The following is a 22,051-nucleotide window of genomic DNA, read 5'->3' as shown; positions in this document are numbered from 1 at the left end:
ACACACAAAAATACAAATACAAAAATCCACATACATGCATAACAAATGCATGCACACATCTTCTGACAGACACATACACACACATACATTATACACACACAGACCTGCCCTTAAATATGGCTGTGCTTAATGGAATGTTCTCCAGGCAGACATTCAGGCAGCCACTCAATGAAATGTTTCCCAGGCAGACACTCAGACTGTCTGTTCCTTTCAGAGGAACAGTCAGTCAATGTTAAATGTAATGAGAGAGATTACCATGCTATACGGCAAGTGTCTTACATATAACTGAGACAGAAGACAGACCGACAACAGACTGTGTCTGCATCTCAAATGGGACCCTATTCCCTATAGTGCATTACTTTTGACCACGACATTGATCAAAAGTAGTGGACTATATAGTGAATAGGGTGCCATTTGGGAGATACCAAGTTGGATATTGTTATGGGGTTGCTTTTATGGATATTGTTATGTCAATGCTTTTTTCTTTCCTTTTTTTTTACATTCAATTCACTGTCTTTGTCCGTCTCCTCCCTCTTTCTGTCTACAGTAGAGTACACCATGGCATAGATGTTACAGAAGGCTAATGATAATGTTGCCAGAGCTGGAGAATTGATTGGAACAATATTGATGCACTCAGATAGCCTATACTACAGATTGTATTACTATAAACAACAACACTGTACTGTAACACTGAACTGTAACCATGCCAACCAGGCCTGAGCCCTAGTTATCATACTGCCAGAGAAAGAAAGCATACATGTATGTGACCAACCGGCTGAAATCGGTCTTATGTAGCCACATTTTTTTTTTTACATTGGATAAAAGTATAGACTCAGAGCTACCAAATGTTATCATACACTGTATTTTTGAGGTACAATGGGAAAGTAATTCTGCTTTGAAAGTTGATAAACTTTTAAACTCACTTTTGAGAAAATTGCCTTTGAATGTTTTGGTACCTACTGGAGAGCTCTCCTTTGTCAACACCCATTCAGCATTGTTCACACCCTCTTAAGCCAGCCCCACCCATCTCATGTGCGAAACAGTGAGTAGTGTAGTAAAAGTTAAGACTAAAAGTGGTAAAAGTAGTAGCCTACAATAAGGAAAAATTCCAGGTAAACAGAAAGTGTCCAGATAAAAATATTTTATAAATATTAGATGACACTTACCCAGACACACTTGTCTAAATTGATGGGTCATGTGAAATAAATGCTATAAGTAATGCCTGTACAGTGGGGGGACAAAACAAACACATCCATCCAAACATACAGGGTTAAAGGTGATGAGTAACTAGGGCCATCTGGCCTGTAGTGTAGTTGTTAACAGTTTCCCTCACTGACCTCTCTCTCTCAGCTCCTGGGGTTGGGTATGTTGATTGGTCATCACCATCGGTCACAATCCCTGGATCATTACAAGCCCAACCTAATTACCTGACAATGTGTGTGTCCAAGGGACACACAGAACAAGCCAATACCACATACTCTCCTATTAGACCATGTAACAGTATTGATTCACAGAGAACGTTACTAGTTAATTGTTATTTAATTGAACTCCCTCTCCCTCTCTCTAACTCTTTCTACCTATCTCTCTTTCTCTCTCTTTCTCTCTCTTTCTCTCTCTCCCCCTCTCCCCCTCACTCTCTAGCTGATGGTATCCAGAGCCACCCAGAGGTGTTCCTGGAGGCAGAGCCCAGTCCTGGTGCCCCGACCGTGCCCCCTTCCCCTGAAACAGACAGTGGGAGGGGAGGAGGAGGGCGCAGGGCCAGTGTGTCCAGCATGGACAGTGAGACGTCCTTCTGCTCTGTTGGCCGGATGAGTAGTATCATCACCAACAGTGAGTGGGAGAGAGAACAAAAGAGAGACAGGCAGAGAGGGAGAGAAAGGCAAGAGATAGAGGGCACGGGAGAGAGAAAGATAGAGAGAGAGAAAGAGGTGGAGAGAGAACAAGAGGGAAAGAGAGAGAAAGATACATAGAGAGTGAGGGGGGCATAGAGAGAGAGAGAAGGGGGTGGAGAGAGAACAAGAGGGAAAGAGAGAGAAAGATACATAGAGCGTGAAGGGGGCATAGAGAGAGAGAGAAGGGGGTGGAGAGAGAGAGAAGGGGGTGGAGAGAGAGAGAAGGGGGTGGAGACTGCTCATTAGCAATCAGAACAAAAGGTCACATTCGGGCTACGCTTTGTACATTATTTAATCAATTATCTATGGTGGTTAGATATAGCCAGACTCATGAGACCCAACTGCCTCTCCAGATTTTACCTCACATTAACCTACTTCTATTGCAAATCTAATACTGCAGTGGCTAAAATACCAGATGAATAATACCAATTAGTACCCACAAATCACTTTAAATAACTTGAAGAAAACCTTATCTTGATATGCCTGTGTTAATTATCTCCCTTCTGTGTGTTTCTCTCTCTTCCTCTGTGTGTGTGTGTGTGTGTGCGTGCGTGCGTGCGTGCGCGTCTGCCTCAGTTTCCAGTAGCTGGTGGGGCTCTAAGAGGTTGGACTATTCTCTGTATTGTCCAGACGTGCTGACCTCCTTCCCCACTGTGGCACTGCCTCATCTCTTCCATGCCTCCTACTGGGAGTCCACTGATGTAGCTGCGTTTGTGCTCCGACAGGTAACACCCCCCCCCCCCCTATATGTATGTGTGTCTGTGTCCTGACTATTGAGACTGGAATTCAGATCATGTATACTATTATTTGTGCTGTGGATTGTGGTTATGTGTGCTTGCATACATATGAGAAGCAGGTAGCCTATCTGTTAAAAGATTTGGCCTGTAATAGAAAGGTTGCTGTTTTGAATCCCAGAACTGACATGGTGAAAAATCTGTCCATGTGCCCTTGAGCAAGGCACTTGACCCTAATTGCTGCTGTAAGTCCCTCTGGATAAGAGCATCTGCTAAATTACTAAAATGTCAAATGTAACTAGGTGTTTGTGTGCGCTTGTATTATGTGTATCTTACTCATGGTGTCCTCAGACCCTCACAGAGTGATTAAAACCAGCCAGGGTGTCATGACCTATTAAAACCCATCCTGACCACTGACAGCCTTTTAACTTGGTAATTAGAGAGCAATGAAAAGAGACCAGAGCAGCCACCCAGTACAGTAAGGGGTTGTGTCTAAAATGGCACCTTATTCCCTATATAGTGCACTACGTCTCTACCAAAAATAACTTCTGGACATCAGGACTGCGATCACTCACCACGGACTGGCAGAATCCTTTTTTGCCTTTAACGAGTCTGACGAGCCCGACGCGAACGATATACTGTTTTATCGGGAACAGGCCCAGATCCCCGTAATTTGCAAGAGAAGAGCAGGCGGAGAAAAAGGGGCAGTAGGGCAGTCTGCCTTCTGAGAATTCATAGCCGATCGAATAAACCCCTACTTCCTACCATTCTGCTAGCAAACATGTAATCTTTGGAGAATAAAATCGATGACCTACCAACAAGATTAAACTACCAACGGGACATTCAAAATGTAATATCTTATGCTTCACGGAGTCGTGGCTGAACAACGACACTATCAACATACAGCTGGCTGGTTATACTTCCTGTAGCACTAATTCCAAAATGTTTAATAAGAGAGAGAATAAGAGCACCTCCTCCCAGCTGCCCACTGCACTGAGGGTAGGAAACACTGTCACCACCGATAAATATATGATAATCGATCATTTCAATAAGCATTTCAATAAGCCAACACCTCATCACCCCTGCAGCAACTTGCCCAACTCCCACCCCCCTGCTTCTCCTTCACCCAAATCCAAACAGCTGATGTTCTGAAAGAGCTACAAAATCTGGATCCCTACAAATCAGCTGGGCTAGACAATCTGGACACTCTGTTTCTAAAATTATCCGTCAAAACACCTATTACGAGCCTATTCAACCTCTCTTTCGTATCGTCTGAGATCCCCAAAGATTGGAAAGCTGCCGTGGTCATCCCCTTCTTCAAAGGGGGTGACACCTTAGACCCAAACTGTTAAAGACCTATATCCATCCTGCCCTGCCTTTCTAAAATCTTCGAAAGTCAAGTTAATAAACAGATCACCGACAATTTTGAATCCCACCATACCTTCTCCACTATGCAATCTGGTTTCCGAGCTGGTCATGGGTGCACCTCAGCCACGCTTTAGGTCCTAAACGATATCATAAACCGCCAGCCAGTACTGTGCAGCCGTCTTCATCGACCTTGCCAAGTCTTTTGACTCTGTCAATCACCACATTCTTATCGGCAAACTCAATAGCCTTGGCTTCTCAAATGACTGCTTCGCCTGGTTCACCAACTTCTTCTCAGATAGAGTTCAGTGTGTCAAATCGGAGGGCCTGTTGTCCAGACCTCTGGCAGTCTCTATGGGGGTGCCACAGGGCTCAATTCTCGGGCCGACTCTTTTTTCTGTATATATCAATGATGTCGCTCTTGCTGCTGGTGATTCTCTGATCCACCTCTTTGCAGACGACACCATTCTGTATACTGGCCCTTCTTTGGACACTGTGCTAACAACCCTCCAAACGAGCTTCAATGCCATACAACACTCTTTCGTGGCCTCCAACTGCTTTTAGATGCTAGTAAAACTAAATGCATGCTCTTCAACTGAACACCCACCAGTAGCACGCACTCCAGCAGGTATATTGCACTGGTCATCCCCAAAGCCAACACTTTCTTTGGCTGCCTTTCCTTCCAGTTCTCTGCTGCCAATGACTGGAACAAATTGCAAAAATCTCTGAAGCTGGAGTCATATCTCCCTCTCTAACTTTAAGCATCAGCTGTCAGAGCAGCTTACCGATCACTGTACCTTTACACAGCCAATCTGTAAATAGCACACCCGACTACCTCATCCCCATATTATTACTTAGCCTCTTGCTCTTTTCCACCCCAGTATCTCTACTTGCACATCATTGTCTGTACATATATCACTCTAGTATTAATGCGAAATTGTCATTATTTTTGCCTCTAGGGCCTATTTATTGCCTACCTCCCTACTCTTTCACATTTGCACACACTGTTCATAGATCTTTCTTTTCTTTTGTGTTATTGACTGTACGTTTGTTTATGTGTAACTCTGTGCTGTTGTTTTTGTTGCACTGCTGTGCTTTATCTTGGCCAGGTCGCAGTTGTAAATGAGAACTTGTTCTCAACTGGCCTACCTGGTTAAAGGTGAAATAAATAAAAATACAAATACAAAATACTCTGTACCAGCAGGATAGAACAGCGGCATCTGGTAAGACAAGGGGCGGCGGGCTATGTATTTTTTTATAAATATCAGCTCGTGCACAATATCTAAGGAAGTCTCAAGCTATTGCTCGCCTGAGGTAGAGGATCTCATGATAAGCCATAGTGTCACGGTCGTCTTCATCTGAAGAGGAGAGGCGAGAAGGATTGGAGGACCAAAATGCGGCGTGGTATGTGTTCATGATAAATATTTAATAAAAGAAAGCACTGAACACTGAATACAAACTATACAATAACAATAAACAAATAACGACCGTGAAGCTATAAATGAGACCTGTGCTGACACAAGCAATTATCATAGACAATCACCCACAAACAAACAGTGAAACCCAGGCTACCTAAGTATGATTCTCAATCAGAGACAACTAATGACACCTGCCTCTGATTGAGAACCATACTAGGCCGAAACATACAAATCCCCAAATCATAGAAAAACAAACATAGATTGCCCACCCCAACTCACGCCCTGACCATACTAAATAAATGCAAAAACAAAGGAAATAAAGGTCAGAACGTGACACATAGACCACACTATCTACCAAGAGAGTTTTCATCTGTATTTTTCGTAGCTGTTTACATACCACCACAGTAAGAGGCTGGCACTAAAATAGCATTGAATGAGCTGTATTGCACCATAAGCAAACAAGAAAACGCTAGACCAGAGGCAGCGCTCCTAGTAGCCGGGGACTTTAATGCAGTGAAACTTAAATCCGTTTTACCTAATTTCTATCAGCATGTTAAATGTGCAACCAGAGGAAAAATAACTCTGGGCCACCTATACTCCACACACAGAGACGCATGCTAAGCTCTCCCTCACCCTCCATTTGGCAAATCTGAGACAGCCTATAGGGAGGATGTCCGAGACCTGGCTGTGTGGTGCCAGGACAACAACCTCTCACTCAACGTGATCAAGACAAAGGAGATGATTGTGGACTACAGGAAAAAGAGGGCCGAGCACGCCCTCATTCTCATCAACGGGGCTGCAGTGGAGCAGGTTGAGAGCTTCAAGTTCCTTGGGATAAGAGCGTCTGCTAAATGACTTAAATGTAAATGTAATGTAATGTGTCCACATCACCAACAAACTAACATGGTCAAAGCACACCAAGACAGTCGTGAAGAGGGCACGACAAAACCTGTTCCCTCTCAGGAGACTGAAAATATTTGGCATAGGTCCTCAGATCCTCAAAAGGTTCAAAAGCTGCACCATCGAGAGCATCCTGGTTGCATCACTGCCTGGTATGGCAACTGCTCGGCCTCCGACCGCAAGGCACTACAGAGGGTAGTGTGTACAACCCAGTACATCACTGGTGCCAAGCCTCCTGCCATCCAGGACCTCTATACCAGGCGGTGTCAGAGGAAGGCCCTAAAAATTGTCAAAGACTCCAGCCACCCTAGTACTGGTGGTACCGGAGCACCAAGTCTTGGTCCAAGAGGCTTCTAAACAGCTTCTACCTCCAAGCCATAAGACTCCTGAACATCTAATAAAATGGTTACCCAGACTATTTGCATTGCCCCCCTCCTCCTCTTTTACACCGTTGCTACTCTCTGTTGTTATGATCTATGCATAGTCACTTTAATAACTCTACCTACATGTACATATTACCTCAACTAACCGGTGCCCCCGCGCACTGACTCTGTACCGGTACCGCCCTGTATATAGTCTCGCTATTGTTATTTTACTGCTGCTCTTTAATAACTTGTTACTTTTATTTCTTAATCTTATCAATTTAAAAAAATGTTTTAACTGCATTGTTGGTTAGGGGCTCGTCAGTAAGCATTTCACTGTAAGGTCCTGTTGTATTCATCGCATGACTGCCCGTCTGCACAGCGTGATATCAGCCCTGAGAACTGCTTTTCTCCACTACATCACCGGATTCCTGCCACAAACAGTGGACCATTACACCAGATCATCGCAGCTAGCTAGCTACTACCGGAGTGGCTATTGTGGCTAACACCCCTGTCCAGAAGAAAGCACCAGTTAGCCTCGAGCTAGGCACATCTCCCTTGCTAGCCAACGAAGTACACCAACTACAATACCTCAATCCATCACGACTGGTCTGCTGACGTAATTCGGCCGATGTGCTCTCAACCGGCCTCTGTATCGTGGATGTCGGTGAAGACCCATCTGCTATCCCCGGCCCACTAGCTTTCTGAATGTATCCCGCTCGCCTAGCGTAGTAACGACTACTGAACGGCTCCCTGTTTCATCTGTTGCTGCTCATTGGACCCTATGATCACTTGGCTACACAGCTGATATCTGCTGGACTGTTCATTAACACGGTACTTCATTTTGTTTATCTATTGGCCTCAGCCTCAAACTCAGGCCCTGTGTGTAGCTTACTGACCCTCTCTGCTCATTCATCGCCATTTTCCCGTTAGCTGTTTACCTGTTAGCCGCTTACCCGTTAGCTGTTTATCCTGTTGTTGTCTTACCCGTTGATGTCTTAGCTCTCCTAATCAGCAGTTGTGATTGCTTTATGTCAATATGCCTTGTATACAGTTGTTTAAGGTAGCTGTCATTGTTTTATTTTACTGCGGAGCCCCTTGTCTCACTCAACATGCCTTAGATAGCTCCTTTGTCCCACCCTCCACACATGCGGAGACCTCAACTAGCTTAACTTGTGCCTCCAGATGCAACCTCTCTCATCGTCACTCAATGCCTAGGTTTACCTCCACTGTACTCGCACCCTACCATACCCTTGGCGGTACGTTATGCCTTGAATCTATCCTATCACTCCCAGAAATCTGCTCCTTTTATTCTCTGTTCCCAACGCACTAAACAACCAGTTCTTATAGCCTTTAGCCATACCCTCATCCTACTCCTCCTCTGTTCCTCTGGTCATGTAGAGGTTAACCCAGGCCCTGTGTGACCCCAGGCGCTCTCATTTGTTGACTTCTATAACCGTGAAAGCCTTGGGTTCATGCATGTTAACATCAGAAGCCTCCTCCCTAAGTTTGCTTTATTCACTGCTTTAGCACATTCCACCAACCCTGATGTCCTAGCCGTGTCTGAATCCTGATTTAAGAAGGCCACCAAAAATTCTGAAATTTCCATCCCCAACTACAACATTTTCCGTCAAGATAGAACTGCTGAAGAGTTGCAATCTACTGCAGAGATAGTCTGCAGAGTTCTGTCATACTATCCAAGTGACCTAAACTGGGATATGCTTACCCCCCGGCTGTCTTACAATCTAAGCTAGATTGTAAGACGGAAATCTGTAAACTTGGGCACCCTCATAGATATCATCCCGACTAACCTTCCCTCTAAATACACCTCTGCTCTTTTCAACCAGGAGCTCAATGATCACTCCCTCATTGCCTGTGTCCATTATGAATTTTACCCCCCTTTTTCTCCCCAATTTCGCGGTATCCAATTGTTAATAGTTACTATCTTGTCTCATCGCTACAACTCCCGTACGGGCTCGGGAGAGACGAAGGTCGAAAGCCATGTTTCCTCCGAAACACAACCCAACCAAGCTGCACTGCTTCTTAACACAGCGCACATCCAACTCGGAAGCCAGCCACACACATGTGTCGGAGGAAACACCATGCTCCTGGTGACCTGGTTAGCGTGCACTGCGCCCGGCCCGCCACAGGATTCGCTAGTGCGCAATGAGACCCCTACTGGCTAGTAAGGATATCCCTACTGGCCAAACCCTCCCTAACCCGGACGACGCTAGGCCAATTGTGCGTCGCCCCATGGACCTCCCGGTCGAGGCCGGCTGCAACAGAGCCGGGGCTCGAACCCAGAGTCTCTGGTGGCACAGCTAGTACTGGAATGCAGTGCCTTAGACCACTGCACCACCCGGGAGGCCAAGCAGGCCTTTCTAATCGACCTGGCCCGGGTATCCTGGAAGGATATTGACCTCATCTTGTCAGTAGAGGAAGCCCGGTTGTTCTTTAAAAGTGCTTTCCTCACCATCTTTAAATGAGCATTCCCCTTTCAAAAAATGTAGAACTAAGATCAGATATAGCCCTTGATTCACTCCAGACTTGACTGCCCTTGACCAGCACAAAAACATCCTGCGGCGTACTGCACTAGCATCAACCGATCGCTGCCCGCACCTGCCCAACTAGCATCACTACTCTGGACGGTTCTGACTTAGAATATGTGGACAACTATAAATACCTAGGTGTCTGGCTAGACTGTAAACTTTCCTTCCAGACTCATATTAAGCATCTCTAATCCAAAATTAAATCTAGAATCGGCTTCCTATTTCGCAACAAAGAATCCTTCACTCATGCTGCCAAACATACCATCGTAAAACTGACTATCCTACCGATCCTTGACTTCGGCAATGTCATTTACAAAATAGCCTCCAACACTCTACTCAGCAAATTGGATGTAGTCTATCACAGTGCCATCCGATTTGTCACCAAAGCCCCATATACTACCCACCACTGGTCCTCGCTACATATTCGTCGCCAAACCCACTGGCTCCAGGTCATCTATAGGTCTTTGCTAGGTAAAGCTCCACCTTTTCTCAGCTCATTGGTCACCATAGCAACACCCACCCGTAGCACGCGCTCCAGCAATTATATTTCACTGGTCCTCCCCAAAGCCAAATTCCACATTTGTCCGCCTTTCCTTCAGGTTCTCTGCAGTCAATGACAGGAACAGAAAATTGCAAAAATCACTGAAGTTGGAGACCAATATCTCCCTCACTAACTTTAAGCGTCAGCTGTCAGAGCAGCTTACCGATCGCCTCAGCTGTACACAGCCCATCTTTAAATAGCCCATCCAACTACCTAATTCATTCCCATATTTGTTTTGTTTTTTCTGCTCTTTTGCACACCAGTATTTCTACTTGCACATCCTCCTCTGCACAGCTATCACTCCAGTGTTAATTGCTAAATGGTCATTTCTTTGCCACTATGGCCTATTTATTGCCTTACCTCCTTACTTCATTTGCACACACTGTATACAGATTTTTATATTGTGTTATTGACTGTATGTTTGTTTATCCCATGTGTAACTCTGCGTTGTTGTTTGTGTCGCACTGCTTAACTTTATCTTGGCCAGGTCGCCGTTGTAAATGAGAACTTGTTCTCAACTGGCCTACCTGGTTAAATAACTTTTTATTTTCTTGTAAATGTTTCACACAAACTTACTGCCCTTTTCATTTACTTACTGTACCATACTTAACGGCTGGTCAAGTTTGAATTAAGTAAAATCAATGACCTATTCTTATCATTGCTGTGTAATAAGAGGTTGGACCTTAAACTAGGATCTCGTTAATGCAGTCATGGAGTTAAACTCGTTCTCTCATTGCGACCTGTCCTTTCCTCTCCTCTCCTCTTTGAAAACACATCATTAGCCTGGCTGTTTCATTAGCCTGGCAGCACATTGATTAGGCTAAAGACTGGTTATTTTCTCTCAACTTCTGAGATGAAATGTACATGTAGTCCACTTCATAACGAATCATCCAAAGGCTAGCCTGTTAATACGCCTGAATCTTCCTCTTGACAAATGAGCTCCTGTTACCAGCTGTGACAGTGTACGCCTCAAGATAATCACAGTCCTAGTTTCATTCTCTCTCAAGTGTGTTCAAGCACCAGAGGATGAATATTCCATGTAATTGTTTTGTCTAGTGTATGTATGCCACTCCACTGATAAATGTCCATCAGGTGCCTAAAAGTAGACTAGGGATTCTGTTTGAGAAGTGCCATCATACTGAGTGGACTAAGCACGCGCGGATTAATGAACCGTGCATGTATGTCCATGCTTGTGTGCTTGTGTGTGTTCATGCAGCTCATGCGATGTGACAGTGTGAAGACCCAGGAAGCTGACAGCAAGGACTCAGCCCCCTTCTCTCCATCCAGCCCACGGGAGAAGTGGCTTCGCAGGAGGACGCCTGTCAAACTGAGGGTGAGGAAGCCAACATGAGTTATTCATGAAAGATAAAGGACAGTTCCGCACCTTTATCCCCACACTGGATTCAATGGTTATGTCCTAAATGGCACCCTATTCACGATATAGTGTGCACTACTACTTTTGACCTGGGATAAAAGAAGTGCGCTATATAGAGAATAGGGTACCATTACAAATCAAATCAAACTTTATTTGTCACATGCGCCGAATACGACAGGTGTAGAGTTTACCGTGAAATGCTTACTTACAAGCCCTTAACCAACAGTGCAGTTCAAGAAATAGAGTTAAGAAAATATTTACTAAATCAAATAAAGTAAAAAATCTAATCAAATCAAAAAGTAACAGAAGAAAATGACCTAACAATAACGAGGCTATAAACGGGGGTACCGGTACCGAGTCGGGGATACAGGTTAGTCAAGGTAATTTGTAAAGTGACTATGCATAGATATTAAACAGCGAGTAGCAGCAGTGTAAACACAAAGGGGGTGGGGGGTCGATGTAAATAGTCCGGGTGGCCATTTTATTAATTGTTCTGTTGTCTTATGGCTTGGGGGTAGAAGCTGTTAAGGAGCCTTTTGGTCGTAGACTTGGCACTCCGGTACTGCTTGCCATGCGGTAGCAGAGAGAACAGTCTATGATTTGGGTGACTGGAGTCTTTGACAATTTTTATGGCTTTCCTCTGACACCGCCTAGTACAGGGGTGGGCAACTCCAGTCCTCGAGGGCCTGATTGGTGTCACACTTTTTCTCCGTCCCTACCAAACACAGCTGCTTAATCAAATTGCATTCTAAACTGAAGATCATAATTAGGTGATTATTGGAGTCAGGTGTGTTAGGTGTCACAGTTTTTCCCCAGCTATCAGGCCCTCGAGGACTGGAATTGCCCACCTCTGGCCTTGTATATAGGTCCTGGATGTCAGGAAGTTTGGCCCCAGTGTACTGGGCTGTACGCACTACCCTCTATTGCACCTTACGGTCGGCGGTCGAGCAGTTGCCATACCAGGTGGTGATGCTCTTGATGGTGCAGCTGTATAACTTTTTGAGGATCTGGGGACCCATGCCAAATCTTTATCTCCTGAGGGGGAAAAGGTGTTGTCGTGCCATCTTCACAACTGTCTTGGTGTTTTTGAACCATGATAGTTTGTTGGTGATGTGGACACCAAGGAACTTCAAACTCACGGCCCACTCCAATTCAGCCCCATCGATGGTCTCTGACCCCCTTCCCTTTAGCTCTCTTATCATTGTCGGTGATCAGGTCTACCACTGTTGTTAAGCAAACTTAATGATGGTGTTGGAGTCGTGGTTGGCCACACAGTCGTGGGTGAACAGGGAGTGCAGGAGGGGACTAAGCACACAACCCTGAGGGGCCGCAGTGTTGAGGATCAGCATGACAGTTGTGTTGTTGCCTACCTTTACCACCTAGGGGCGGCCTGTCAGGAAGTCCAGGATCCAGTTGCAGAGGGAGGTGTTTAGTCCCAGGGTCCTTAGGTTAGTGATATTGAAACACAAGCTTAGCCTTTTGTTAACAACACTGTCATCTCAGATTTTCAAAATATGCTTTTCAACCAAAGCTACACACGCATTTGTGTAAGAGTATTGATAGCCTAGCATAGCATTAAGCCTAGCATTCAGCAGGCAACATTTTCACAAAAACAAGAAAAGCATTCAAATAAAATCATTTACCTTTGAAGAACTTCAGATGTTTTCAATGAGGAGACTGTCAGTTAGATAGCAAATGTTCATTTTTTCCAAAAAGATTATTAGTGTAGGAGAAATCGCTCCGTTTTGTTCATCACTTTTGGCTAAGAAAAAAAAATGAAAATTCATTCACTACAACGCCAAACTTTTTTCCAAATTAACTCCATAATATTGACAGAAACATGGCAAACGTTGTTTAGAATCATCCTCAAGGTGTTTTTCACATATCTATTCGATGATAAATCCTTCGTGGCAGTTGGGTTTCACCTCAGTAGCAAACGTAAAAGTACTGCAGCTGGAGATTACGCAATAATTGCAACGGAGGACACCAAGCGACCACCTGGTAAATGTAGTCTCTTAGGGTCAATCTTCCAATGAAATGCCTACAAATACGTCACAATGCTGCAGACACCTTGGGGAAAACGTGGAAAAGGTAAGCTGACTCCTAGCTCCTCCACAGCCATATAAGGAGTCATTGCCATGAGGCGGTTTAAAAAAATGCGGCACTTCCTGATTGTATTTTTATCTATTTTTTTTCTGTAACATCAGTTCTGTGGCACTCACAGACAATATCTTTGCAGTTTTGGAAACGTCAGAGTGTTTTCTTTCCAAAGCTGTCAATTATATGCATAGTCGAGAATCTTTTCGTGACAAAATATCTTGTTTAAAACGGGAACATTTTTCATCCAAAAATTAAAAGAGCGCCCCCTATATCAAAGAAGTTATGTTTCCCTGCATTAAAGTGCTCGGCCTCTAGGAATGCCACTTCTGGATGAGCATCTTCTTGTTTGCTTATGGCCTTATACAGCTCGTTGAGAGCGTTCTTAGTCCCATCATCGGTTTGTGGTGGTAAATAATATAGATGACACCTCTCTTGGTAGATAGTGTGGTCTACAGCTTATCATAAGGTACTCTACCTCAGGCGAGCAATATCTTGAGACTAATATTAGACATTGCACACCAGCAGTTATTGACAAATAGACACACTCCCCCACCTCTGGTCTTACCAGACGTAGCTGCTCTGTCCTGCTGATGCACGGAGAAGCCAGCCAGTTCTAGCCAGCCAGTTCATGTTGTCGTTTAGCCAAGTCTCGTGAAACATAAGATATTACAGTTTTTAATGTCTTGTTGGTAGGACAGTCTTAATCGTAGATCGTCCAGTTTGTTTTCCAATGATTGCACGTTGGCCTATAATACGGAGGGTAGTGGTGGTTTACCTACTCGTCTGCAAATTCTTACACGCTGCCCTCCTCCCCATTTTTCTCTGTCTTTTCTTCACGCGGATGACAGGGATGTTGTCCTTATCTCGACAAAACAGTACATCCGTTGCGCCGGACTCGTTACATTTAGTTATTTTGTCCAGTTCACGGTGAGTAATCGCCGTTCTGATGTCCAGAAGCTCTTTTCTGTCATAAGAGACGGTAACAGCAACATTATGTACAAAATTAGTTACAAACAATACAAAAAAAAAAAAAAATAGCGCAGTTGGTTAGGAGCCCATAAAACGGTAGCCATCCCTCCTGCGCCTTTATCAATATATGGACAGACCTTACTCTATGTACTGGAGAAAGACACAGATTATATTCTGTTCAATCCCTGTTTGAAGAAATTCCAATAAATATTGAATAATCTTCAGCTGAAATCTGCTGGAGACTTTCAAACGTTTTCTAATTGAATCTCAATCAGAGACAAAGGGATAAGGACACACACACACACACACACACACACACACACACACACACACACACACACACACACACACACACACACACACACACACACACACACATACACACACACACACACACGCACACACACAGTTACACAGGCACTCTTACCATCAGCTTCACACATCTTTTCACAGTTTTAATCATTTCTGCCTCAATAGCATTGGTCTCTTTTAGTTGAACCAAATACACCAATACTGAAATACACCAATACTGAATGGGCGAAGAGCTTCTGCAATCTTGTGAAATTGTTGCTTGTGTGGGCTGAGTCCTGAATGTCAGAAAAAAGATGCTAGCACAACACCACAATTAACTGATACTCCAGCATAAAAGACAATATGATTACTGCCAGGCTTTAAAGTCAGTAGAGTCTATTTCTGGGCCATCTTTAATTCACAGTATATTCAAAGGAAATAATTAAATAACAATGGGCTTTTGTCCAGTTATATTATGTACTGCGTGGCCAACTGGGACATATCTACATTTAAGGAAACTGGCCATAGGTTTTATTTTTGGACTGTGTCTTACATGCTATGCTCCAGCTTCTAATCCTGTGATCTGTCTCTTGTGTAAGTGGTAGATGAGAGACAGCTGGAGGAGGAGCAGCTTGGAGAATATGACCTGAATATGATAGACTATCTGGGCTCTGCCAGCTCATCCAGGGGATAGTGATACCATTTAGAGGGCCCTGCCTGGTATCAGTGATGCTGTGACTTCAGTTCACTCTCCTAGTAAGGGGCTCTTTGTCGCTGATGGAGTGGGGCCACCGCTGCCTGTGCTGCTTCCTGAGCACCATTGTCACCAGTAAAACGGGGCTCTGCTTCTCCAAAGTTCATCTCCTCTTCTCTAAACTAACACATCACATCAGTCTACAACATTGGTTAGTGTGCTCAAACTAGGCTCATGGAGCTATGTTTTAAGAATATTATGTAGCCTTTATATAGTTCTGCTGCATATGATGTGGTAGTTTATGTACAATAAACAATGTACCATTTGGTGACACTGCGTATTTTTGTGACATCGAATATGCTCAGAAATGCCCAAAGTTGGTTATGACATCAATTTTGCCAGTGGAAGCGCACAGTAGCCTAATCAGTAGCCTAATCAGTAGCCTAATCAGTATGCCTAATCAGTAGCCTAATCAGTATGCCTAATCAGTAGCCTAATCAGTAGCCTAATCAGTATGCCTAATCAGTAGCCTAATCAGTATGCCTAATCAGTATGCCTAATCAGTAGCCTAATCAGTATGCCTAATCAGTAGCCTAATCAGTAGCCTAATCAGTAGCCTAATCAGTAGCCTATGACCAATGTTTTATTACATCATGAGCAGCATAACAGTCAACAGGCATTCCTTTCTTTATATTGGACATACATGCAGGTTGTTCTTCATTAGTCATATGTGCAATGCTCATTGAATGAAAGGTTTCAGTGACTGTAGGAAGTCTGTTAAGGAACATCAAGTTATTACAATAGACTTGCTTATTGTTTTTCCTTTATCATTTTGTAAAAAAAATTGCATCTTCCATTTTCATCTGTTGAACTGAACTGTCAAATCTCTGGAATTACGATTACTGTCCTTGGTGCTGTATCCACTTGTAGCCTAGGCTATTTGCCTGTTTGTTTGTTTACCTTTCACGTGGCAAAGTCACTAACAGGCCATATCAATGGCGTAGGCTTATCTCATTATAACGTTTGGGCAATGTCCAATTGTCCATGGCTCGAACATGCAGTGCATTTTCAAAGAGTGAATGCAATGTGTGTAGTGGAATATTTCCATGTTGAAGTCAATAACAAAACTAGATAGGCTACATGTTTGTTATAACTAGGCCTATTATAGGATTCCTGTATACTATTTAATAAACTATCTTCAATGGATAAGACAAACATCCATGCCTCCTGCCAAAGAGCCGTTGGGCCTACTCTACGGTTCAAAAGTTTGGGGTCACTTAGAAATGTCCTTGTTTTTGAAAGAAAAGCATTTTTTTTGTCCATTAAAATAACATCAAATTGATCAGAACAGTGTAGACATGGTTAATGTTGTCAATGACTATTTTAGCTGGAAGCAGAATATTTTTTATGGATCATCTACATAGGCGTACAGAGGCCCATTTTCAGAAACCATCACTCCTGTGTTTCAAAGGCACGTTGTGTCATTTTAAAAGGCTAATTGATCATTAGAAAACTCTTTTGCAATTATGTTAGCACAGCTGAAAACTGTTGTCCTGATTAAAGAAGCAATCAAACTGGCCTTCTTTAGACTTGTTGAGTATCTGGAGCATCAGCATTTGTGGGTTCGATTACAGGCTCAAAATGGCCAGAAACAAAGGACTTTATTATGAAATTCGTCAGTCTATTCTTGTTCTGAAAAATGAAGGCTATTCCATGCAAGACATTTTCAAGGAACTGAATATCTCATACAACACTGTACTTCTCCCTTCACAGAAAAGCTCAAACCGGCTCTAACCAGAACAGAAAGAGGAGTGGGAGGCCCCGGTGCACAACTGAGCAAGAGGACAAGTACATTAGAGAGTCTAGTTTGAGATACAGACGCCTCACAAGTCCTCAACTGGCAGCTTCATTAAATAGTATCCGCAAAACACCAATCTCAACGTCAACAGTGAAGAGGCAACTCCGGGATGCTGGCCTTCTAGGCAGAGTTGCATAGAAAAAGCCATATATCAGACTGGCTAAAAAGAAAAGATTAAGATGGGCAAAAGAGCACAAACACTGGACAGAGGAACTCTGCCTAGAAGGCCAGCATCCCAGAGTCGCCTCTTCACTGTTGACTTGGATTAACTAACACAACGTGCCATTGGAACACAGGAGTGATGGTTGCTGATAATGGCCTCTGTACGCCTATATAGATATTCCATAAAGAATCCGCCGTTTCCAGCTACAATAGTCATTTACAACCGTAACAATGTCTACACTGTATTTCTGATCAATTTGATATTATTTAAATGGACAAAAAATGTGCTTTTCTTTCAGAAACGAGGACATTTCTAAGTGACCCCAAACTTTTGAACGGTAGTGTATGTGTGCACACATTGCCTTATGCTCATGTAACGAGAGATGTGATTTATGATGCTTCTGACCCGATCATATTTAGAAAAATAGTTGTTGTTTTAAAAAACGAACGGATTGTTTTCCGTTTAATTTGATTAAAAAATCTAACTTACTATCAATGGGTTTATGGCTCGAATGCAATGTAATTTCATCTGCAAATAAGTGCAAATCTGATCTGTACAATGGTTTCATGATGTTTATAAAACATTACAATTGGGAGCAGTATAACATTACATTCCCTTTTCTCTTTATATTGGATCTTTATTCAGCTCCTGTGAAAAGTTTGGATGTGCGTAAAACCCATATTCTAAATTGCATTATATTATAAGCCCACGAGGAGCAATTATGGTGCCTGTAACTTTATTTAAACATAGCCTATTTAAAACAAGTTCTTTCTTATTTTTTTAAAATTTGAATTATACTCTTTTTAGGCCTTATCAAACGCCTAGTGAATTTAATCTTGCTCATTGATTATGTATGGCATGTCCATGTCCAGACTGCAATTTACAGTTGGCACAAAGTGCTGTACAGAAACCCAGCCTAAAGCCCCAAACAGCAAGCAATGCAGGTGTAGAAGCACGGTGGCTAGGAAAAACTCCCTAGATAGGCCAGAACCTAGGAAGAAACCTAGTGAAGAACCAGGCTATGAGGGGTCACCAGTCCTCTTCTGGCTGTGCCGGGTGGAGATTATAACAGAACATGGCCAAGATGTTCAAATGTTCATAGATGACCAGCAGGGTCAAATAATAATAATCACAGTGGTTGTAGAGGGTGCAACAGGTCAGCACCTCAGGAGTAAATGTCAGTTGGCTTTCATAGCCGATCATTCAGAGTATCTCTACCGCTCCTGCTGTCTCTAGAGAGTTGAAAACAGCAGGTCTGGGACAGGTAGCACATCCGGTGAACAGGTCAGGGTTCTATATCCCCAGGCAGAACAGTTTAAACTGGAGCAGCAGCAGCATGACCAGGTGGACTGGGGAGAGCAAGGAGTCATCAGGCCAGGTAGTCCTGAGGCATGGTCCTAGGTCCCCCGAGAAAAGAGAGAAAGAGAGAGAGAGAGAGAGAGAGAGAGAGCGTACTTAAATTTACACAGGCCACTGGATAAGACACAAGAAATACTCCAGATATAACAGACTGACCCTAGCCCCCCAACACATAAACTACTGCAGCATAAATAGTGGAGGATGAGGCAGGAGGGGTCGGGAGACACTGTGGCCTTGTCCGACGATACCCCAGGACAGAGCCAAACAGGCAGGATATAACCCCACCTACTTTGCCAAAGCACAGCCCCCACACCACTAGAGGGATATCTTCAACCACCAACTTACCATCCTGAGACAACGGCAAGTATAGCCCACGAAGAGCTCCCCCACGGCACAACCCAAGGGGGGGGGCGACAACCCAGACAGGAAGACCACGTCAGTGACTCAACCCACTCAAGTGACACACCCCTCCTAGGGCTGGCATGGAAGAGCACCAGTAAGCCAGTGACTCAGCCCCTGTAATAGGGTTTGAGGCAGAGAATCCCAGTGGAGAGAGGGGAACCGGCCAGGCAGAGACAACAAGGGTGGTTCATTGCTCCAGTGCCTTTCCATTCACCTTCACACTCCTGGGCCAGACTACACTCAATCATAGGACCTACTGAAGAGATGAGTCTTCAGTAAAGACTTAAAGGTTGAGACCGAGTCTGTGTCTCTCACATGGATAGGCAGAACATTCCATACAAATGGAGCTCTATAGGAGAAAGCCCTGCCTCCAGCTGTTTGCTTAGCAATTCTAGGGACAGTAAGGAGTCCTGTGTCTTGTGACCGTAGCGTACATGTAGGTATGTACGGCAGGACCACATTGGAAAGATAGGTAGGAGCAAGCCCATGTAATGCTTTGTAGGTTAGCAGTAAAACCTTGAAATCAGCCCTAGCCTTAACAGGAAGCCAGTGTAGAGAGGCTAGCACTGAGGTAATATAATCAAATTTGTCTAGCAGCCGTGTTTAGCACTAACTGAAGTTTATTTAGTGCTTTATCCGGGTAGCTGGAAAGTAGAGCATTGCAGTAGTCTAACTTAGAAGTGACAAAAGCATGGATTAATTTTTCTGCGTCATTTTTGGACAGAAAGTTTCTGATTTTTGCAGTGTTACGTAGATGGAAAAAAGCTGTCCTTGAAATGTTCGTCAAATGAGAGATCAGGGTCCAGAGTTACGCCGAGGTCCTTCACAGTTTTATTAGAGACGACTGTACAACCATCAAGATTAATTGTCAAATCCAACAGAAAATCTCTTTGTTTCTTGGGACCTATAACTAGCATCTCTGTTTTGTCCGGGTTTAAAAGTAGAACATTTGCCACCATCCACTTCCTTATGTCTGAAACACAGGCTTCTAGGGAGGGCAATTTTGGGGCTTCACCATGTTTCATCGAAATGTACAGCTGTGTGTCATCCGCATAGCAGTGAAAGTTAACATTATGTTTCCGAATGACATCACCAAAAGGTAAAATATATAGTGAAAGCAATAGTGGTACTAAAACCGAGCCTTGAGGAACACCGAAATGTACAGTTGATTTGTCAGAGGACAAACTATCCACAGAGACAAACTGATATCTTTCCAAAAGATAAGATCTAAACCAGGCCAGAACTTGTCCGTATAGACCAATTTGGGTTTCCAATCTCCAAGAATGTGGTGATCGATGGAATGTGGTGATCGTGGCCAAAAGTTTTGAGAATGACACCAAATATTGATTTCCACAAAGTCTGCTGCCTCAGTTTGTATGATGGCAATTTGCATATAATCCAGAATGTTATGAAAAGGGATCAGATGAATTGCAATTAATTGCAAAGTCCCTTTTTGCCATGCAAATGAACTGAATCCCCCCAAAACATTTCCACTGTATTTCAGACCTGCCACAAAAGGACCAGATGACATCATGTCAGTGATTCTCTCGTTAACACAGGTGTTAGTGTTGACGGGGACAAGGCTGGAGATCACTCCGTCATACTGATTGAGTTCAAATAACAGACTGGAAGCTTCAAAAGGAGGGTGGTGCTTGGAATCATTGTTCTTCCTCTGTCAACCATGGTTACCTGCAAGGAAACACGTGCTGTCATCATTGCTTTGAACAAAAAGGGCTTCACAGGCAAGGATATTGCTGCCAGTAAGATTGCACCTAAATTAACTATTTATCGGATCATCAAGAAATTCAAGGAGATCAGTTCAATTGATGTGAAGAAGGCTTCAGGGTGACCAAGAAAGTCCAACAAGCACTAGGACCGTCTCCTAAAGTTGATTCAGCTGCGGGATCGGGGCACCACCAGTACAGAGCTTGCTCAGGAATGGCAGCAGGCAGGTGTTTGTGTATCTGCACGCACAGTGAGGCGAAGACTGTTGGAGGATGGCCTGGTGTCAAGAAGGGCAGCAAAGAAGCCCCTTCTCTCCAGGAAAAACATCAGGGATATACTGATATTCTGCAAAAGGTACAGGGATTGGACTGCTGAGGACTTGGGTAAAGTCATTTTCTCTGATGAATCCCCTTTCTGATTGTTTGGGGCATCTGAAAAAAGCTTGTCCGGAGAAGACAAGGTGAGCACTACCATCAGTCCTGTGTCATGCCAACAGTAAAGCATCCTGAGACCATTCATGTGTGGGATTGCTTCTCAGTCAAGGGAGTGGGCTCACTCACAATTTTGCCTAAGAACACAGCCATGAATAAGAGAGCAACCATCCAGGAACAGTTTGGTGACAAACAATGCCTTTTCCAGCATGATGGAGCACCTTGCCATGAGGCAAAAGTGATAACTAAGTGGCTCGGGGAACAAAACATTGATATTTTGGGTCCATGGCCAGGAAACTCCCCAGACCTTAATCCCATTGAGAACTTGTGGTCAATCCTCAAGAGGCGGGTGGACAAACAAAACCCCACAAATTCTGAAAAACTCCCAGCATTGATTATGCAAGAATGGGCTGCCATCAGTCAGGATGTGGCCCAGAAGTTAATTGACAGCATGCCAGGGCGGATTGCAGAGGTCTTGAAAATAAGGGTCAACACTGCAAATATTGACTCTTTGCATCAACTTCATGTAATTGTCAATAAAAGCCTTTGACACTTACTTTTTTGCCCCACTGTACATTGTTTGTCTTCAGGAAGGCAGTGAGTTGTGCGCAACAGCTTTCTCTAAAATGTTTCTACAATTCTTGATAGGAATGGGAGATTCGATATAGGCCGATAGTTTTTAATATTTTCCAGGTCAAGGTTTGCCTTTTTCAAGAGAGGCTTTATTACTGCCACATTTAGTGAGTTTGGTATACATCTGGTGGATGGGCTGTTTATTATGTTCAACATAGGAGGGCCAAGCACAGGAAGCAGCTCTTTCAGTAGTTTAGTTGGAATAGGGTTCAGTATGCAGCTTGAAGGTTTAGAGGCCATGATTATTTTCATCAATGTGTCAAGATATATACTGTATATATTAAACAACT

At 43.7% G+C, this 22,051-nt stretch overlaps 1 protein-coding gene across 1 annotated transcript in view; it reads left to right on the top strand.

Annotated features, from left to right (window-relative positions):
* LOC115137765 (membrane-associated phosphatidylinositol transfer protein 3-like) overlaps positions 1-22,051 on the top strand; it is a 153,871-nt gene that overhangs the window by 114,127 nt on the left and 17,693 nt on the right. Inside the window, exons 11-13 of the mRNA XM_065024447.1 lie at positions 1,642-1,830; positions 2,469-2,617; positions 10,978-11,094. Of these exons, the coding sequence (XP_064880519.1) occupies positions 1,642-1,830; positions 2,469-2,617; positions 10,978-11,094 (455 nt within the window). The remainder of the gene's footprint in view (positions 1-1,641; positions 1,831-2,468; positions 2,618-10,977; positions 11,095-22,051) is intronic.

Source organism: Oncorhynchus nerka, linkage group LG11, assembly GCF_034236695.1.
Source record: "Oncorhynchus nerka isolate Pitt River linkage group LG11, Oner_Uvic_2.0, whole genome shotgun sequence".
Classification (NCBI taxonomy): domain Eukaryota; kingdom Metazoa; phylum Chordata; class Actinopteri; order Salmoniformes; family Salmonidae; genus Oncorhynchus; species Oncorhynchus nerka.
The sequence above is the reverse complement of the archived record's forward strand: the minus strand, read 5'-3'. Positions and strand labels throughout refer to the sequence as shown.